Raw genomic sequence first — 19,633 nt, forward strand, 5'->3', positions numbered from 1 at the left:
CACCAGGACCTTTACTTCTGAAAGGCTCAAAACAGACAAAATGATATTGGAGTTGTTCAGTCAAAATCCAGTTGTGATGCCTTGTCATTGCCAAGAATAAATGCTGAGGGAAGCAACAATGGTTGCTGACTGAAGTAGTCGCACTCGAACGTCAAGGAAGGTGGAAGGAAAGCAGATTACGCAGACATGTCAGGTTTCCAAAGGTGAGCAATTTATTTACAGTGAGCTTAATTTAATGTGCAACATAACATGGCTCTGATGACACAGCTCACCTCTGCTGCATCTGGTAGAGACTGGCTTTAAATAGGGCCATCAATTTCCCTCCAATTGCCCAGCCAGTACCACTCACTCAACTGAGGGATCTAAAACTACACAGATGATCTAAAAACACAAAACCTCTACACACTTCTAACATGCACATTTACATGACTAAATGGCAGTATTAACAAAAGGAAACACATTCAACAAATCCATTTAAACCTTAACACAAACAAAAGGAAGCATCTCTGTGGACAAAGAAACCCCTCCACTTGGTTCAACCTGCTGATGTCATGTGTGACATCATCAGGACTTTAAAATGAGGACATGCCAGGTGGGCGTTTCCCCCCACCTGACCCTCATGAAGACTGAAAAGACAAACAGAGTAAGTATGAACGAATTACTTAATGTGTAACATAATAAAATATAAAGAAACATGTAACTGAGTATTTGTCTTAATTTGCAGAATGTTTGATTTGCCAGCAACAAAACGCTTCCACAAACAAACCCGGGACAGTGAGTGAAGCAAAGTTACATGACAAACAGCAAATCATAGCAAATACATAGAAACAGAATAATGTGCAAAAAAAAAAAAAGGTAAACACATGTGGGACAAATGGAGAGCATTGCAACTGCTCCTCCACTTTGTCACACTGACCAGGAAAAAACAAAGCGAGCAACTTGTGTAAATCAAGGTAAAAAAAACTGTTTCCACTCCTCGTCAACACTGACAAACCATCGAGGTCTGCAGAATGATCTGACCAATGGCTCAGACGGTTCAGAGTCTCTGAGGTCATAGTGCTGCCGGGACTGCCCTTGACCACCAGCACTGTCGGTGTCAGCGCTGGAACACGACCATGAGGAAGACCTTGATATAGTTTGGCGCACCATCTTTCTCACTAGAAGAAACAAGACTTGTCATCACTGCAGTCTCAATACTGAGAGATATTGAGATGAGCTACTGCAACCACTGGCACTCCCATATTTTCATATTCTGAGACCGAACTCTATATTGCTCGTTCCCATAGAGCAGGGTTTATCAGAGCTTACCTCCAAAATATGGGAATGGACTGTCTGCAGTCCTCACACTTGCTTCAGATGTTATCAGTCCATTCATTGGACATTATTGGTTGTAATCAGCCCCACAGATAGGAGCCAGGAGAGGCCCTCTACCCCTGCTAATCGCTCAGGTTTGTTATCCATTCACACAGAGGGCCACAAAGAAAAGGACGGGAACAGCCCAGAATCCATTTTCCTGACTTCATGCAAATAAGGCAGTGCTACCAGGTAAAAGGATTGAAATGGACAGCAGTGATTTTAATGAGTGAGTTAATGTGGTGTTGATATACCAGCTTTGACATGTATTTGTAGACGTTATGTTTTCCACTGTCTTTGTGATGCTAGCTTAAAGTTACTGTGAAAGGTTCATGTATACTGTGGTTGGTACGTCTTCGTCTTGGCTGTAGCGTTCTATTGTTTCTATTTCTGTTTTCTCTAACTGTTATTACTGTAATGAGGGTCTAACAAACAATTGATCTAATTGATCTCATTATCTAATTGATCTCATTACCCCCTGACATTTGACACAGCCCCCTGACGTTGGACACAGCCCCCTGACGTTGGACACAGCCCCCTGACGTTGGACACAGCCCCCACACCCCCCTGACGTTAGACACAGCCCCCTGACGTTGGACACAGCCCCCACAGCCCCCTGACGTTGGACACAGCCCCCTGACGTTGGACACAGCCCCCTGACTTTAGAAAAAGCCCCCTGACGTTGGACACAGCCCCCACAGCCCCCTGACTTTAGAAAAAGCCCCCTGACGTTGGACACAGCCCCCACAGCCCCCTGACATTAGACACAGCCCCCTGACGTTGGACACAGCCCCCTGACGTTGGACACAGCCCCCACACCCCCCTGACGTTAGACACAGCCCCCTGACTTTAGAAAAAGCCCCCTGACGTTGGACGCAGCCCCCACACCCCCCTGACGTTAGACACAGCCCCCTGACGTTAGAAAAAGCCCCCTGACGTTGGACACAGCCCCCACAGCCCCCACAGCCCCCTGACATTAGACACAGCCCCCTGACGTTGGACACAGCCCCCTGACTTTAGAAAAAGCCCCCTGACGTTGGACACAGTCCCCTGACGTTGGACACATCCCCCACACCCCCCTGACGTTAGACACAGCCCCCTGACGTTGGACACAGCCCCCTGACTTTAGAAAAAGCCCCCTGACGTTGGACACAGTCCCCTGACGTTAGACACAGCCCCCTGACGTTGGACACATCCCCCACACCCCCCTGACGTTAGACACAGCCCCCTGACGTTGGACACAGCCCCCACAGCCCCCTGACATTAGACACAGCCCCCTGACGTTGGACACAGCCCCCTGACTTTAGAAAAAGCCCCCCTGACGTTGGACACAGCCCCCTGACTTTAGAAAAAGCCCCCTGACGTTGGACACAGTCCCCTGACGTTAGACACAGCCCCCTGACGTTGGACACATCCCCCACACCCCCCTGACGTTAGACACAGCCCCCTGACGTTGGACGCAGCCTCCACACCCCCTTGACGTTAGACACAGCCCCCTGACTTTAGAAAAAGCCCCCTGACGTTGGACACAGCCCCCACAGCCCCCTGACGTTGGACACAGCCCCCTGACTTTAGAAAAAGCCCCCTGACGTTGGACACAGCCCCCTGACGTTGGACACAGCCCCCTGACGTTAAACACAGCCCCCACAGCCCCCTGACATTAGACACAGCCCCCTGACGTTGGACACAGCCCCCACAGCCCCCTGACATTAGACACAGCCCCCTGACGTTGGACACAGCCCCCTGACGTTGGACGCAGCCCCCACACCCCCCTGACGTTAGACACAGCCCCCTGACTTTAGAAAAAGCCCCCTGACGTTGGACACAGCCCCCTAACTTTGGACACAGCCCCCACACCCCCTGACGTTGGACACACCCCCTGACGTTAGACACACCCCCCTGACGTTAGACACAGCCCCCTGACATTGGACACAGCCCCCACACCTCCCTGACGTTAGACACACACCCCTGACGTTGGACACAGCCCCCACACCCCCCTGACGTTAGACACACCTCCCTGACGTTAGACACACCTCCCTGACGTTAGACACACCCCCCTGACGTTAGACACACACCCCTGACGTTCGACACCCCTCCCTGACGTTAGACACACCTCCCTGACGTTGGACACAGCCCCCACACCTCCCTGACGTTAGACACACCTCCCTGACGTTAGACACACCCCCCTGACGTTAGACACACACCCCTGACGTTCGACACACCTCCCTGACGTTAGACACACCTCCCTGACGTTGGACACAGCCCCCTGACTTTAGAAAAAGCCCCCTGACGTTGGACACAGCCCCCTGACGTTAGACACAGCCCCCTGACGTTGGACACAGCCCCCACAGCCCCCTGACATTAGACACAGCCCCCTGACGTTGGACACAGCCCCCTGACGTTGGACGCAGCCTCCACACCCCCTTGACGTTAGACACAGCCCCCTGACTTTAGAAAAAGCCCCCTGACGTTGGACACAGCCCCCTAACTTTGGACACAGCCCCCACAGCCCCCTGACGTTAGACACAGCCCCCTGACGTTGGACACAGCCCCCACACCCCCCTGACGTTGGACACAGCCCCCTGACGTTGGACACAGCCCCCACAGCCCCCTGACGTTGGACACAGCCCCCTGACTTTAGAAAAAGCCCCCTGACGTTGGACACAGCCCCCTGACGTTGGACACAGCCCCCTGACGTTAAACACAGCCCCCACAGCCCCCTGACATTAGACACAGCCCCCTGACGTTGGACACAGCCCCCACAGCCCCCTGACATTAGACACAGCCCCCTGACGTTGGACACAGCCCCCTGACGTTGGACGCAGCCCCCACACCCCCCTGACGTTAGACACAGCCCCCTGACTTTAAAAAAAGCCCCCTGACGTTGGACACAGCCCCCTAACTTTGGACACAGCCCCCACACCCCCTGACGTTGGACACACCCCCTGACGTTAGACACACACCCCTGACGTTAGACACAGCCCCCTGACATTGGACACAGCCCCCACACCTCCCTGACGTTAGACACACACCCCTGACGTTGGACACAGCCCCCACACCCCCCTGACGTTAGACACACCTCCCTGACGTTAGACACACCTCCCTGACGTTAGACACACCCCCCTGACGTTAGACACACACCCCTGACGTTCGACACACCTCCCTGACGTTAGACACACCTCCCTGACGTTGGACACAGCCCCCACACCTCCCTGACGTTAGACACACCTCCCTGACGTTAGACACACCTCCCTGACGTTAGACACACCCCCCTGACGTTAGACACACACCCCTGACGTTCGACACACCTCCCTGACGTTGGACACAGCCCCCTGACTTTAGAAAAAGCCCCCTGACGTTGGACACAGCCCCCTGACGTTAGACACAGCCCCCTGACGTTGGACACAGCCCCCACAGCCCCCTGACATTAGACACAGCCCCCTGACGTTGGACACAGCCCCCTGACGTTGGACGCAGCCTCCACACCCCCTTGACGTTAGACACAGCCCCCTGACTTTAGAAAAAGCCCCCTGACGTTGGACACAGCCCCCTAACTTTGGACACAGCCCCCACAGCCCCCTGACGTTAGACACAGCCCCCTGACGTTGGACACAGCCCCCACACCCCCCTGACGTTGGACACAGCCCCCTGACGTTGGACACAGCCCCCTGACTTTAGAAAAAGCCCCCTGACGTTGGACACAGCCCCCTGACGTTGGACACAGCCCCCTGACGTTAGACACAGCCCCCACAGCCCCCTGACATTAGACACAGCCCCCTGACGTTGGACACAGCCCCCACAGCCCCCTGACATTAGACACAGCCCCCTGACGTTGGACACAGCCCCCTGACGTTAGACACAGCCCCCACAGCCCCCTGACATTAGACACAGCCCCCTGACTTTAGAAAAAGCCCCCTGACGTTGGACACAGCCCCCTAACTTTGGACACAGCCCCCTGACGTTAGACACACACCCCTGACGTTAGACACAGCCCCCTGACATTGGACACAGCCCCCTGACGTTAGACACACACCCCTGACGTTAGACACAGCCCCCTGACATTGGACACAGCCCCCACACCTCCCTGACGTTAGACATACCTCCCTGACGTTAGACACACACCCCTGACGTTAGACACAGCCCCCTGACGTTGGACACACCCCCCTGACGTTAGACACACACCCCTGACGTTAGACACAGCCCCCTGACATTGGACACAGCCCCCACACCTCCCTGACGTTAGACATACCTCCCTGACGTTAGACACACCTCCCTGACGTTAGACACACCCCTACATCCAAATAAATGCAGTAGGACAGTAGTTTATCACTGAAGTCAATCAAAAGCCAACAGATAGTTGGCCTGCTCGAGGAAACCTTACTTTCTGGGTTACGTTTCATGCTGGTACTGTGGAGATCTGACTGTGGACGTATTTCACATATGCAGCCCTTGGACAGTGTCCAGGTACGTTTAAAAAGAGAGTAACAGTGAGATGAAGCCAAAGAAAGTGAATATAACAACCCACAAATAGTGTTTAGGTCGTTATATCTTTACAGAACTATTTTTTACTGAAGAAGTACCAAAACCCTGCATACATTTATTCCACCGTCGCTGGAAATCTAGTCAGCATGTAGAGGAACCTGTTTGTTTTCTATCAGACTAAATGTGTCTCTGTGTTTATGATACACTGGACGCTTTCTTGTGATAAATAATGGATTTCTGTGTCCAACTAAAGAGAGACCCTTCACTGATGACGATGACGTAAACAGACAGACGTTCACAGCGCTATATACTGCCCCCTCATGGTCATCTTACGAGCAGCGTACACTATGGTTTTATATCTTCACAAATATTTTATATTTTTTATTAAGATTTGTATGTTGTGTTGTTGTTTTTTGAAACTATGGACGTAACGTCTGTCAATAAAGATAGATAGATAGATAGATAGATAGATAGATAGATTGATTGCTGACAGCAGCATCTTCAAACATCACCACACATCATACTGAAGTCATTCATGCAGTTTGTAGGAAACAGGCCGCTGTGTTCATTTCACAGGCGGAGGTCACGTGTTTACCTGTACATAGAGTCGCCATTGTTGTTGTTGTTTATTTGTTTGCTGTTTCTACGACGGCGTGCGCACACTGCTGCACTCGGCCTGTCATGAGTGTGTTTTAAACGTCACACAGTGATATCTGATCATGTGTAAACGGCTGGTTAGTGTGTGTTAAACTCATAATGCGCACACACACATAAGATGAGCGAACTCGGGGATGTTTCGCTTGGTTCACGGGACAGCGACGCCCACGGAAATGACAGCAGCGTGACCAGTTCCGCTGCTGTCGCTTACGTGGAGACAGGAAGTGTCTTCCGTTGGTTTCCGGATCGGAGTCTCGGTTGATGTTGTTGTGTGTCTACCATGGCCCAGGACGCGCTTTCTCTCCGGGTGTCGGAGATCAGCGACCCGGCGCTTCTCTTTGAGTGCTATAACACTGAGGAGATCCGCGGAATCGAGCGCAAAGTCCGCGGGGAGATCGAGCAGAAGAGGGAGGAGCTGAGGCAGATGGTGGGCGAGCGGTACCGGGACCTGATCGACGCCGCCGACACGATCGGGGAGATGAAGCAGTGCTCGGAGAGCGTCGTGCAGTCCATCCAGGACATGCAGCAGTACTGCCACAGGCTGAAGCAGGGCAGAGCCAGCGTGGCCAGCTGCAGAGTGGAGGTGAGCCAAACGCCGTGTGTCGACGCATGCGCCTTAGTAGTACTTTACAACGTCATGAAGATCTACCGTAACCTCACCTACAAACGCGGCAGACTCGCAGCTGCTCAGGAAAGGTGAGGCTGCTGAACCACCTGAACACAGCTTCGTCACAGAGCAGTGTGTGGTTCATTCCAGCCTGTTCAACACCGCTGCTACATGCAGCACACAAGCACCATCAGGCAGAACAGAAGGATGCAGACACACAACAGTGCAGAAGTGACCTGGTGTGTGTGTGTGTGTGTGTGTCCAGTCACTGAGTGTTCAGGAGTGTGATGGCCTGGGGGAAGAAACTATTCTGTAGTCTGGCAGTGAGTGTGTGTCTGTGGGGTGTGTGGTCCTCCACGATGCTGGTGGCTTTGCAGTGTGATAAGTGTCTGTGATGGAGGGAAGAGCGGCTCCAGTGATCTTCCCAGCTGTTCTCACGATCCACTGTACTGCGGTGCAGTTACCATACAGACAGTGAGGCAGCTGCTCAGGAGAAAAGGCTTCAGAGACTTCCAGCTGTTTATTGTCATTGTGCAGTTTCTGGACCACAAAGGTGCTGAAGTAAGAAGAAGAGAAACCAATATACAACAAAGGTGGAAAATAAATAAATAAATAGAATAAAATAAAAAGCAGTGTGTATGTATAGATATGTGAGTGGAACTATATACATGGTGTATGTGTAGGAAACACTGAAACAGACTGGGACCAGAATAAGTGCACAGAACATGGAGAGACTGAGATATTGCACACAGATGATCAGCAGCAGTGTCGGGGTGGATGTGTTGGGGAAGTCCTTACACACTCTTCTGGACTTCATCAGTCAAAGTTCAACACTTGGTTGAAATGACGTCTAAACTGCGTGTTTCCTTCTAAAGCTTCTCCTGAGTTAAGAGAACGAACGCTTTCACATGTGCACAAACTGCTTTTGCAGCAACTGTTTGAAGCTGATGACGTTGTGACGGAGACGCACTGTGTGTCCTGTTGCAGAGCCAGACACCGTGGCAGCTAAAGTTCTACACCATGGCCTCCCAGATCAAGCTGCTTTTGGAGATCCCGGAGCGGATTTGGAGTGCCATGGAGGCATCTCACTACCTCCGAGCCACGCAGCTCTACCTGATGTGCTGCCACCTGCACCATCTGCTGCAGCTGGAGGCCACTGCAGCAGGCCTCTACAGCTCCGTCCTTGTCCGATTTCCCATCCTAATCCGACAGGTTGCCACCACCGAACACTTCAGGTTTGTGTCACAATTCCTGCTTAACGGAAACTTGAAATCGAAACTCCGTGGCTTGAAACTAAAATAGTGCACTTGTAGTAGCTGAGAGTAAGCGTCTTCTTGCAGGGCAGCCATTCTGCTGGACAGCAGGGCTCTGCTGAGGGGCCGTGCAGTGTCGGACCAGGCCATCGCTGAAGCCTTGGTGTCCATCATGCTGCTTGAAGACAGCTCTCCTCGGCAGGCTCTGGCTGACTTCTTGTTGGCCCGGAAATCATCCATACATCAGCTGCTGAACCAACCGCAGCATGGTATGCTCTATAGTTTCCTTCTGTGGTAAAGCGTGACAAATGTTTGATTTGATAAAGAAAAAGCCTTCGAGGCTTCTGTTAGTCCATGAACCTGTGCTTTTCTGCAGGTGCAGGGATCAAGTCCCAGGTGTGCAGCCTCGTGGAGCTGCTGGTCACCACTCTGTTTCAGGCCTATGCCATCTTCTACCTCCCCCCAGAGGGCAGCCCCAGGCCAGGGGATGAAGCTTTGAGCTGTGGCATGCTCTTCTCTGTCCTGGACAACGTCACATCTACGAGTCCTGCAGGTAAACAGCTGAGACAGGACACGTCGGGGTCTTTGTGTTCAGGTTAATAAGAATAAGCTTTGCTTCAGAGCAAGAATTTGCTGGCTTTCATCTCCTGGGTGAGCATGGCCATGTCTCCCCGTGCCTCACAGGAGCAGCTGACTCTAAACTGTCTGTGGATGTGACGCAGATGCTGAATACAACACTGTATGACTGTATTGTGCGTGTAGTCTGAGCTGCTGTGAGTGTGCAGTAAGAGCACTGCTCTGAAACACTCAGTCTGAGAAACTAACAGCCCCCTTTTTCCAATGTTCCCCATCTGTGTCCTCAGCTAAGGACAGAAGGGTGTTGCAGGAAGATGTGAGTACAGGCAGCTGGTTAAAGTATCTGCCTGCGTCCATCTCAGAGTTTCAACCTGTCCTTCGCACCCTGGCTCAGCCAATCCAGAGGGAGCACCTGCAAGACACTCTTCAACAGTGGATCGATACGTAAGGCCACTGAATGTCTGCTGTTTCCTTTCTTTCAGTTTCAGTGTTGTTTGCATAGAAAAATGTGCTAATAGTAGCATTCCAGCTCTGCCTCTGTGCTGTCAGGAGTGACTTGTGATCACTTTGAGCTGATAGAAGGGAGCGATCACCCCGAGGCGGAGTCCAGCTCACAGAAGTGGCGGCGGGAGTCCTCGGGGTAGCATACGTGATCCAGCACAGCCTTGCAGACTTCCTTAAAGCTGCCTCCTCGAGCAGCAGAGGGAGCCGACGCGCTGCATTTTATCCTCGGCCACTTACACACCGCTGCAGTGGCCTTAAACATGTCCGGAGATGACTGTGGGTCCTCCACCTGGGGACCAGTGAGGGTGGAGCCATGAACACCGTCATGATCGTTGGCTCAAGGACAAAGTTTTAGGTTTAGACACGAGGAGCAGGAGGGTCAGTGTTTAATGTGGTTCATTACAGGATCATTATCTGCTGATCTTCATTTTAGTTTCAGTTTGTGAGACGACGAGTGGAAGACCAGATGAAGTTTACTGGTTTGGAGTCGTCGACGTGAAAACTGGATCTATCTGTGACCGTGTGATGACTGGCGTCCAGGCAGGTGGTGCTCAGCAGCCGTGTAGGAGAGAACTGCTGACTTACATTCGATCCACTGCAGATGTGTGCACCTCGACTGCTGTGGGACACAATGAAGACCAGTGTCTGTGGTCCAATCATGTCTTACACTGCAGGACAACAAACATGAAGCTCCGACCAGAGACGGAACAAACAACACAAAGATGAGGGAGCGTCTCATCCCACCACCTGTCACATGTGCTCACCACTCGCACATCTATTTATTCACTACTCCTTATTGTTATCGTTATTATTCTCATGTCATGGTCCAGTGTAATTAAATTACTTTTCCACTGAAAAAGTAGAGTAACTGATTACTGTTCATTTTTAGGTATTTTAATTACAGTTACTTACAATGTGCTTGCGTTACATTGTAAAATAATTAAACTGGCTGAACATCGTTATTTAATTTCAATCATTTATCTTCTAAAGGTAGAAGTAAACTCTGCTCTGTAACATGGCTGAGGTGCAGCTGCGCGTCATTCCACACCAGTTTGCTGCACGGTCGTTTTCTACAGCGGAAGCTGTCGGACTGAAGCGAGTGGCTGTTTCATGACGTGGACATGTTCCCGCCTCTTCACTTTTCTGAAACAAGCAGACAAGAACATTACAGTGATATGTAAAAACTATGGGCTGCTGTTAACAGCAGCAGTAACCTGCTGAAGCGCCTGACACAGAGCATAGACGAAGACTTCTGAGCGATCCTTCATCATCCATGGATAACACTGCTGAGCAGGACCTGGTTTTACTTCAGCAGCACCCACGGTGACTGCAGGTGACACTGGAAGAGATGCCGCTGCTGCAGAGTCTCCGTCTTTAAAATAATTTATTATTTAAAGAGTTTAATTTCTATTGTTTGCCACTCAAGGTTTTATTGGGATTTTAAGAAGTATTTAGTTAAATTACTTATTGAGTAATTAAGTTACTTTTCAGACACAGTAATTAGATAAGTATTTTAAATACACTGTTGGTTAAGTAATTGGTAATTAATTACTTAAAGTAACTTACCCACACTGGTTATTTCTGGCCTGTTTGCAAAGCTCACCTTGATGTTATCGAGTGCAGGGCGTGTGTTTCATGAAGGCTACATGATCATTTCCAGTCTCTCCAAATGTGTTGTTTCCAGCTGTAAGGAGGACATCTGCCATGGTGTTGGAAGCCTTTTGGTCTACGTCAAGAGCCTGAAGGGGCTGGCAGCCATCAGAGACGCTGTTTGGGACCTTCTGTCAGCAGACTCCATCAGTCAGCACTGGAGCACCGTCTGTCAGCGTCTGCTGGAGCACCCCCTCACCGTCTGGGAGGACATCTTGCAGCAGCTTTTCCTCCAGCGGCTGCAGGTTGCTGTTCTTCTATCTTTAGCTTTATAGGTTCATTTTCAGGGCCCACTTAGTCTGTATACTTGCTAATGACGGGGGATAAACATGCAGTTATTGTAACACTTTTATTGTTTCTTTCGACTCTTCAAGGTCATCACTAAAGAGGAAACTGAAGCCATCTCAGTGCTGTCTATCCAGCTCCTTACATCCGCCGTCAGGGATCTGCAGACCCAGAGCGTCCATTCGTCTTCAGGTGCCCACAGCAGCCATGGGGCCCAGTATGAGGTAGATGTCTCCTCCTTCTTGTGGTTGGAGTCTCCAGGGGACCTGCTGAACGACGCAGGCTGGTTCAGTGTGAGCCAGCGGGGCCAGCAGCAGCACAGGAGTGGCCTGGCCATGAAGACGCAGGCGCTCACACCTTGTGTTCAGAACTTCTGCTCTTCCATTGATGCAAAGCTGAAAGCCAGACTGGATGATCTCCAGCACTACCTCCCGTCCCAGGACGTGGGTAGGTCCACTGGGAGTGTTGTGGGGGTTTCCTTGTGTTTCAGCTGACAGATTGATGGTGTATTTATCCTGATTTAATGTGATATTGAGAAAGACCAGTGAAAAGCTCAGGCGTTTATCTTTGTTGAAGTTTTGGAACCAACTCTAGATTCTTTCATTTCTCGTGGAATAACAGGAAGTGACATCACCTGACCATGAAACTGGGTGATGTCAGCTATCCGATCCCTTTTGAATGTCTGAAACTGTACTTGGCAGGACTGATGGAGCACATCTGTCTGCACTTCAGTCACGTCTTTGATCTGATGCAGTGCTGAAAACCACAGAAGCGTTTGGAGCTAAATCTGAGGGTTTCATACTCTTTGGACTGTATAAACATACGAATGGCAACTATTGGACCACTGAAATATTGAAAGTACTGACAGTTGTTAATGTGTCGTGCTTTGCAGGCTCTGACTCTACTTTGGCCACTGTCCCTTCCTCTGCTGATCAGCCATCGTCATCCTCATTTAACCGCTTCATCGACTCCGCAGCAGTGGAGGCGGCGCTGCGTGACGGCTGTTTGGCCTGTGTTCACCACATTCTGTCCTTCATCCGATCACAGCTGGCTGCGGCCTCGCCAGACTCCAGGCCCACCTGCCTCAGTTCAGTTCTATTCATGGCCAGGCTGAGCCAGTCTATGGGCAAACTGTGCCCCAACCTGAAGCATTGCATCCTGGGAAAGCAGTGTGGTTTTGACAGCACAGCCAAAGGGACCCCCAGGCAAGGCAAGAAGCTGGGCAAAGCCACGGCCGCTGCAGAGGTCAGGCCTTCCCAGGACAAGTGGGAGGAGCTGAAGGAGGAGCTTCTTGGCTGCAGTATGGAGGCCTACCGCATCTGGAGCGCCGCTCTTTCTAAAGTCAGACACAGTCACAAGTGTACATGTAAACTTGACATGTGGTTAGTGTCGGTTTATGGGGAGGTTTGTAGAAATCTGATAGAGCAGTAGAATCACATCACGTCACATAGCGTCCAGCTGTGGTTAAACTGGTTTATAAAGGTTGAGTGAAAGTGTATTATCTGACTGAACTGTTGAGCAGACGGGTGGAGGGACACTGACTAAACCAGTGATCATGCTGCTGTTGGCTGTGAAACCTGTCTGTTTGCTAATGTTTTAGTTTCAACAGACGTATGTGGGAGGGTCAAAGGTCTACAGCTATGACTCTGATGTTGTCTGAAGACCTGCTCGGCTCTGTGTTGCAGGGGCTGTTGGAGAAGTTTGGCATGGTGCTTCATGCTGAGTCTGCAGGCACCATCTTAGCTACAGCAACTAACTGGGAGGATCTGGAAATCCAGGAGGAGGCCGAGTCTGGAAGCAGCGTTACATCCAAGATCCGTCTTCCAGTACAGGTCAGGAGGACATCTGATACAAACTGGAAGGACCCAGAATCCATCCTGAGGTCTGATGGCAACCTTTTGTTTCTGGTGTCTTCTGTAGCCAACGTGGTTTGTGCAGTCCCTGCTGTTCCAGCTGTGTGTGGAAATAAACAGGGTGGGAGGCCACGCCCTTCCTCGCTCCACCCTCCAGGAGTTTCTGCAGACCTGTTTGACTGAAGTCCTGCACCATTACCACAGCCTGACACAGACCAGCAGCACGGTAACTGGGACCTGTCTGGTAGATAGTTGGATTATTCCTCGACCTGATGATTTCCTGTGTTCTGAGAAAAGTCTGAGAATAATCTTCATGATGATCACAGACGAGCAGAGCGTCACGGCTCTGTAGGAGGAAAAGAAGGGAATCATGCTAGCAGGACCTGGTGTATGGCTACAGACAGCCAGAAATATTCAATGAGAGACTAATGAAGAGCTAAGTACACACATACTTACGTAGAAGTACAGATACTAGTGTTCAGAAATACTCCAGTAAAAACTGAAGCACTGATTCTACTTCTTTACTCGATTAAAGGTGAAAAGTACAGGTTGTGAAATGTGCTCACAGTAAGAAAGTAAAAGGTTTGTATTGTTGTACAAAGCTGACGGAGCTGTGCTGCATCAGTTCAGTAACAGTGTAAGAAAGTAGATTGGAAACAAGCTTTTAGTCAACAGTTAAATTGTAATAAATGTACTCAGCTTGGTTAGGTAGAGTCTGAGTGGGAAAGGACAAACGCTGAGAGGGTGACTTTCCCCCACATCGGTGGGATCAGCACATGAACCCTGAGATTCGCTGTAAGGACTCAGCGTGGGGAGAGCTCACACAGGTCTCTGCTGTGGGCTCTATTTTCTTAGTGGTCAGGCTGTGATCAGCTGATCTGAGGTTTACGGCTCTTTGTAGATTTACAGAAGCAGCTGTTTCATCAGCTGTACGGACGTGTGCTGCTCATGCTGCCTTTATACTGGCTGGTGTCAAGTTGGAGTGAATCCAGTGAGTGGATCTCAGCATCATGAGCTTAACTCTGACCGTGATCATCAGTCACACACTGTTCTTTACTTTAAATCATCACAGCAAACTAACCTGTTTATCCTGCTTTGAACTGCACCTTCCTTCATGCAGTACCACAGTCAGCCTACCTTACCATGGACATGAATGAACCTACTATCACGTGTACAGAATGATGTCTGATTAACAACGAGAGGAGTTTCATGGCTCTGCTCGTGGTCAGGGCGTCAGTGCAAACTACCATTATAATGTCTTTAATGTTGTTAATACAAAAAAGGAAGTAGGAAGTGTTACGACACAAAGAAACTAGTGCTGTCAGCGTCACCGGGTTAACACGTCATAACTGGCATATCCCTGTTAACGAGTTAACACAGATTAGTCCGGGTTACTTGGTGTCAACGCCACATTAACGCGTTAATGCGCTAAAAGAAACCTTATTTGAACCGAAGAGATCAGAGGTCCAATGTGATATTAGAATCACACCCTATAGGCCTGTTCACCACTCAGGCATAACTCATGACCACTGACAGGTGAAGTGAATGTCACTGACCATCTCTTCATCATGGCGTCTTTTACTGGGTGTGACATGTTAGGGAGCAAGTCGACGTTTGGGCCTCGAAGTTGGTGTTTTAGCAGGAAAATGGGCAGACATAGAGTCCAGGTAGTGATGCTAGATAACTGAGTCAGAGCATCCTGTGGGGGCTCCAGTCTGCAGTGGTCAGAACAATGGTGGACAGGCTAACTGGAGAGCGTGGTCTGATCAAATAGACAAGCTCTGTAGGTCACATTGGCAAAGGTGTAATGCTTGCTCTGATAGGAACTGTGTTTTTAATGGGGCTGCAGATCTGTCAGGGTGCCCATGCTGGACCACGGTGCAGTGGAGGAAGATCGCCTGGTCTGATCAGTCGTGTTCTCTCTTACATGACGTGGCTGCTCGGGTGTTTGCGTGGCAAGCTTGCAGATGCAGTATAATCCTTTAGGTCAGTGGTTCCCAAACTTCTTTTGCTTCTTTTGTTTTTACAGCAAAAATCTAGTCTTTGGCTTAGAATGAAGTTGGTTTGGAAACATATTCAGCGATGCTTCATCTCCTGCTTTGTGTTTGTGTGGGAGCCCGTGCTAGCAGTGTCCAAGCGTTGTTGTTGTTTTGTTTTTTTTCCCGTTTCATACCGCACCCCCCACAATGGCTCTGCGCCCCCCTAGGGGGCGGGCCCCACACTTTGGGAAGGTCTGCTTTCGGTAATGTCCTGCTGGGTCCTGCATGTGGATGCGTGCCACCTACCAGTTGTTACAGACCATGTTTCAGGGTGTATGCCATGATTGCTATGGCCTCTTTCAGCAGGAACATGCAACATCAGACAGAGCAGGAATGGTTTGAGGAAAACAATATAGCTTTGAGGGGTTGACTGGACCTCCATATTCCTTAGATCTCAGTCCAGTCTATGTGAGAGAGAATCTCTTGGTTCCAAAGCACACCTTCAGGGCTCTACTGGAGCACAATGCAGCAACAAAAGGGAACTACACAATATTAGGCAGGTGGTCATAAGGTTATGACTGATTAGTGTATTTTGTCAATGCAACTGTCAAAACGATGGCAGTGAGAAACTGATCTGATGGCAAAGGAGCACAGAAACATAAGGGCGTGGTTAGCACTTTAAATGTATTTTCTATGGTTGTGCCTCCCTTCTCCTTCAGGATGCTGTATTCCCCATGACGCAGAACAGAGCCCTGCAGTTCCTGTTTGACCTCCGTTACCTGAGCGCTACTCTGGGGAGCAGACTGGAAGAACTGAAGAACTCCCGACCACAGCAAGACCCAAGGTATCAATTCACATCCAAAATATGTGTCATGGGCTGTTTGTGCACAGTCTGCAAACACCCGAGGAAGCTTGGAAACTGTAATCCTGTAATACTGTAGTGCAGCACGAGCCAGAGGTGTTCACGGGTTCATATGGTTGTGTCCAGAATCAGGGACTGAATCCTGCGACGTGAGTGGCTGTTCAATTGGTAGGTCTCGCCCAGGGGTGTCAAACTCAATCGCACAGGGGGCCAAAACTGAAGGCACACTTTAGGTCGCAGGCCAAACAAGATAAAGATTTATTGAACACTCAAACAATGTTTTTTAAACATAAATATGAATAAAAACAGACAGGAATATGATTCCAGATTAAATAAACTTAAAAAAAGAAACTTTAAATATTTTGCTCTTCATAAAAATATATCCTGTCAAAATGATGCAAGTTAGAAATATGAACATGCTGCCAAACCCCCAGAAAAAGTAAATGAAAGCAAACACAAGGTTGGAGCCGCATGTAGACGGAGCTGGGCGCTGCTGCAGGAGTGGAGCTAATAAACTGTGCGGGCCATTCAGTGTCTTTCCCTGAGTGCATCATTACACTGCAGCTGCATCTGAATCTGCACAGGTGCAGCTCAGCAAAGTGCGCTGACTTGGTTCAACATTACTGCAACAGAGAAAGTGAGGCAGGCTGCACTGGTGCATTAGTGACAGCTTCACTTGAAACGCCTTCACTGCATCACACATGTCCATGAACTGACAGGTTTCCTTGCTGAGCTCAAAAACTCTGTTGAACTTTTATCCCAACTCAGCCAGCGGAGCTCTGCATGAAGGAATGTGGGCAAACTCTGAATCTATTTCCCACATAAAAGACTGAAACTGATGGTGATTTAAACTTTTAGCTCAGGTAAAATGTACGGTCTGTGTCACGGTGATCATTACATGCTCCATTTTTAGGACTTCACCACACAGCCTTTCCTGGTGTGTGATGCAGTGATGTGCTGTTAACTCACCGGTACATTTCTCCTGCATCTTTACTCGCATCCTGCTGACTAGTCCGCTTTTTTTGGACACAACCCCCTGACTTTAGACACAGCCCCCCGACTTTGGACACAGCCCCCTAACTTTGGACACATCCCCCACACACCCCTGATGTTAGACACAGCCCCCTGACGTTGGACACAGCCCCCTGACTTTAGACACAGCCCCCTAACTTTGGACACATCCCCCACACCCCCTGATGTTAGACACAGCCCCCTGATGTTAGACACAGCCCCCTGACGTTAGACACAGCCCCCTAACTTTGGACACATCCCCCACACCCCCTGATGTTAGACACAGCCCCCTGATGTTAGACACAGCCCCCTGACGTTAGACACAGCCCCCACACCCCCCTGACGTTAGACACAGCCCCCCGACTTTGGACACAGCCCCCTAACTTTGGACACAGCCCCCACACCCCCCTGACTTTGGACACAGCCCCCTGATGTTAGACACAGCCCCCTGACGTTGGACACAGCCCCCTGACGTTAGACACAGCCCCCACACCCCCCTGACGTTGGACACAGCCCCCTGACGTTGGACACAGCCCCCTGACGTTAGACACAGCCCCCACACCCCCCTGACGTTAGACACAGCCCCCTGACGTTGGACACAGCCCCCACACCCCCCTGACGTTGGACACAGCCCCCTGACGTTAGACACAGCCCCCACACCCCCCTGACGTTAGACACAGCCCCCTGACGTTGGACACAGCCCCCACACCCCCCTGACGTTAGACACAGCCCCCTGACGTTGGACACAGCCCCCTGACGTTGGAAACAGCCCCCACACCCCCCTGACGTTAGACACAGCCCCCTGACTTTAGACACAGCCCCCCGACTTTGGACACAGCCCCCACACCCCCCTGACGTTAGACACAGCCCCCTGATGTTAGACACAGCCCCCTGACGTTGGACACAGCCCCCTGACGTTAGACACAGCCCCCACACCCCCCTGACGTTGGACACAGCCCCCTGACGTTGGACACAGCCCCCTGACGTTGGAAACAGCCCCCACACCCCCCTGACGTTAGACACAGCCCCCTGACTTTAGACACAGCCCCCCGACTTTGGACACAGCCCCCTAACTTTGGACACAGCCCCCACACCCCCCTGACTTTAGACACAGCCCCCTGACTTTGGACACAGCCCCCACACCCCCCTGACTTTAGACACACCCCCCTGACTTTAGACACACCCCCCTGACGTTGGACACAGCCCCCTGACTTTGGACACAGCCCCCTGACTTTGGACAAAGCCCCCACACCCCCTGACATTAGACACAGCCCCCTGACGTTGGACACAGCCCCCTGACTTTGGACACAGCCCCCACAGCCCCCTGATGTTAGACACAGCCCCCTGACGTTGGACACAGCCCCCTGACGTTGGACACAGCCCCCACACCCCCCTGACGTTGGACACAGCCCCCTGACGTTGGACACAGCCCCCTGACGTTAGACACACCCCCCTGACGTTAGACACAGCCCCCTGACATTGGACACAGCCCCCACACCTCCCTGACGTTAGACACACCTCCCTGACGTTAGACACACACCCCTGACGTTGGACACAGCCCCTAACGTTGGACACAGCCCCCACACCCCCCTGACGTTGGGCACAGCCACCTGACGTTAGACACACCCCCCTGACGTTAGACACAGCCCCCTGACATTGGACACAGCCCCCACACCTCCCTGACGTTAGACACACCCCCCTGACGTTGGACACAGCCCCTGACGTTGGACACAGCCCCCACACCCCCCTGACGTTGGACACAGCCCCCTGACGTTGGACACAGTCCCCTGACTTTGGACAAAGCCCCCACACCCCCTGACTTTAGACACACCTCCCTGACATTATACACACACCCCTGACGTTGGACACAGCCCCCACACCCCCTGACGTTGGACACAGCCCCCTGACGTTGGACACAGCCCCTGACGTTGGACACAGCCCCCACACCCCCCTGACGTTGGACACAGCCCCCTGACGTTAGACACACCCCCCTGACGTTAGACACAGCCCCCTGACGTTAGACACAGCCCCCACACACCCCTGATGTTAGACACAGCCCCCTGACGTTGGACACAGCCCCCTAACTTTGGACACATCCCCCACACACCCCTGATGTTAGACACAGCCCCCTGACGTTGGACACAGCCCCCACACCCCCCTGACGTTGGACACAGCCCCCTGACGTTAGACACAGCCCCCACACCCCCCTGACGTTAGACACAGCCCCCTGACGTTGGACACAGCCCCCACCCCCCCTGACGTTAGACACAGCCCCCTGACGTTGGAAACAGCCCCCACACCCCCCTGACGTTAGACACAGCCCCCTGACTTTAGACACAGCCCCCCGACTTTGGACACAGCCCCCACACCCCCCTGACGTTAGACACAGCCCCCTGATGTTAGACACAGCCCCCTGACGTTGGACACAGCCCCCTGACGTTAGACACAGCCCCCACACCCCCCTGACGTTGGACACAGCCCCCTGACGTTGGACACAGCCCCCACACCCCCCTGATGTTAGACACAGCCCCCTGACGTTGGACACAGCCCCCTGACATTAG

The 19,633-nt window shown here is 51.4% G+C and overlaps 1 protein-coding gene across 3 annotated transcripts in view; it reads left to right on the forward strand.

Moving 5' to 3' along the window:
• The first annotated feature begins 616 nt into the window (after positions 1–616).
• The window catches only part of cog1 (component of oligomeric golgi complex 1), a 30,049-nt gene continuing 11,032 nt past the window's right edge, over positions 617–19,633 (forward strand). Inside the window, exons 1-11 of one of the 3 annotated variants that reach the window (XM_026166208.1) lie at positions 617–643; positions 8,087–8,334; positions 8,440–8,621; positions 8,729–8,905; positions 9,216–9,372; positions 11,117–11,327; positions 11,457–11,814; positions 12,260–12,708; positions 13,053–13,199; positions 13,288–13,446; positions 15,919–16,043. In XM_026166208.1, coding sequence (XP_026021993.1) covers positions 620–643; positions 8,087–8,334; positions 8,440–8,621; positions 8,729–8,905; positions 9,216–9,372; positions 11,117–11,327; positions 11,457–11,814; positions 12,260–12,708; positions 13,053–13,199; positions 13,288–13,446; positions 15,919–16,043 — 2,237 coding nt within the window. In that variant the 5' untranslated portion in view covers positions 617–619. Of the gene's footprint in view, positions 644–5,778; positions 5,818–6,539; positions 7,076–8,086; positions 8,335–8,439; positions 8,622–8,728; positions 8,906–9,215; positions 9,373–11,116; positions 11,328–11,456; positions 11,815–12,259; positions 12,709–13,052; positions 13,200–13,287; positions 13,447–15,918; positions 16,044–19,633 lie in introns of those variants that run through there. The other 2 variants (XM_026166207.1, XM_026166205.1) reach the window with 2 other exon arrangements.

This window comes from Astatotilapia calliptera, chromosome 4, assembly GCF_900246225.1.
Source record: "Astatotilapia calliptera chromosome 4, fAstCal1.2, whole genome shotgun sequence".
Lineage (NCBI taxonomy): Eukaryota > Metazoa > Chordata > Actinopteri > Cichliformes > Cichlidae > Astatotilapia > Astatotilapia calliptera.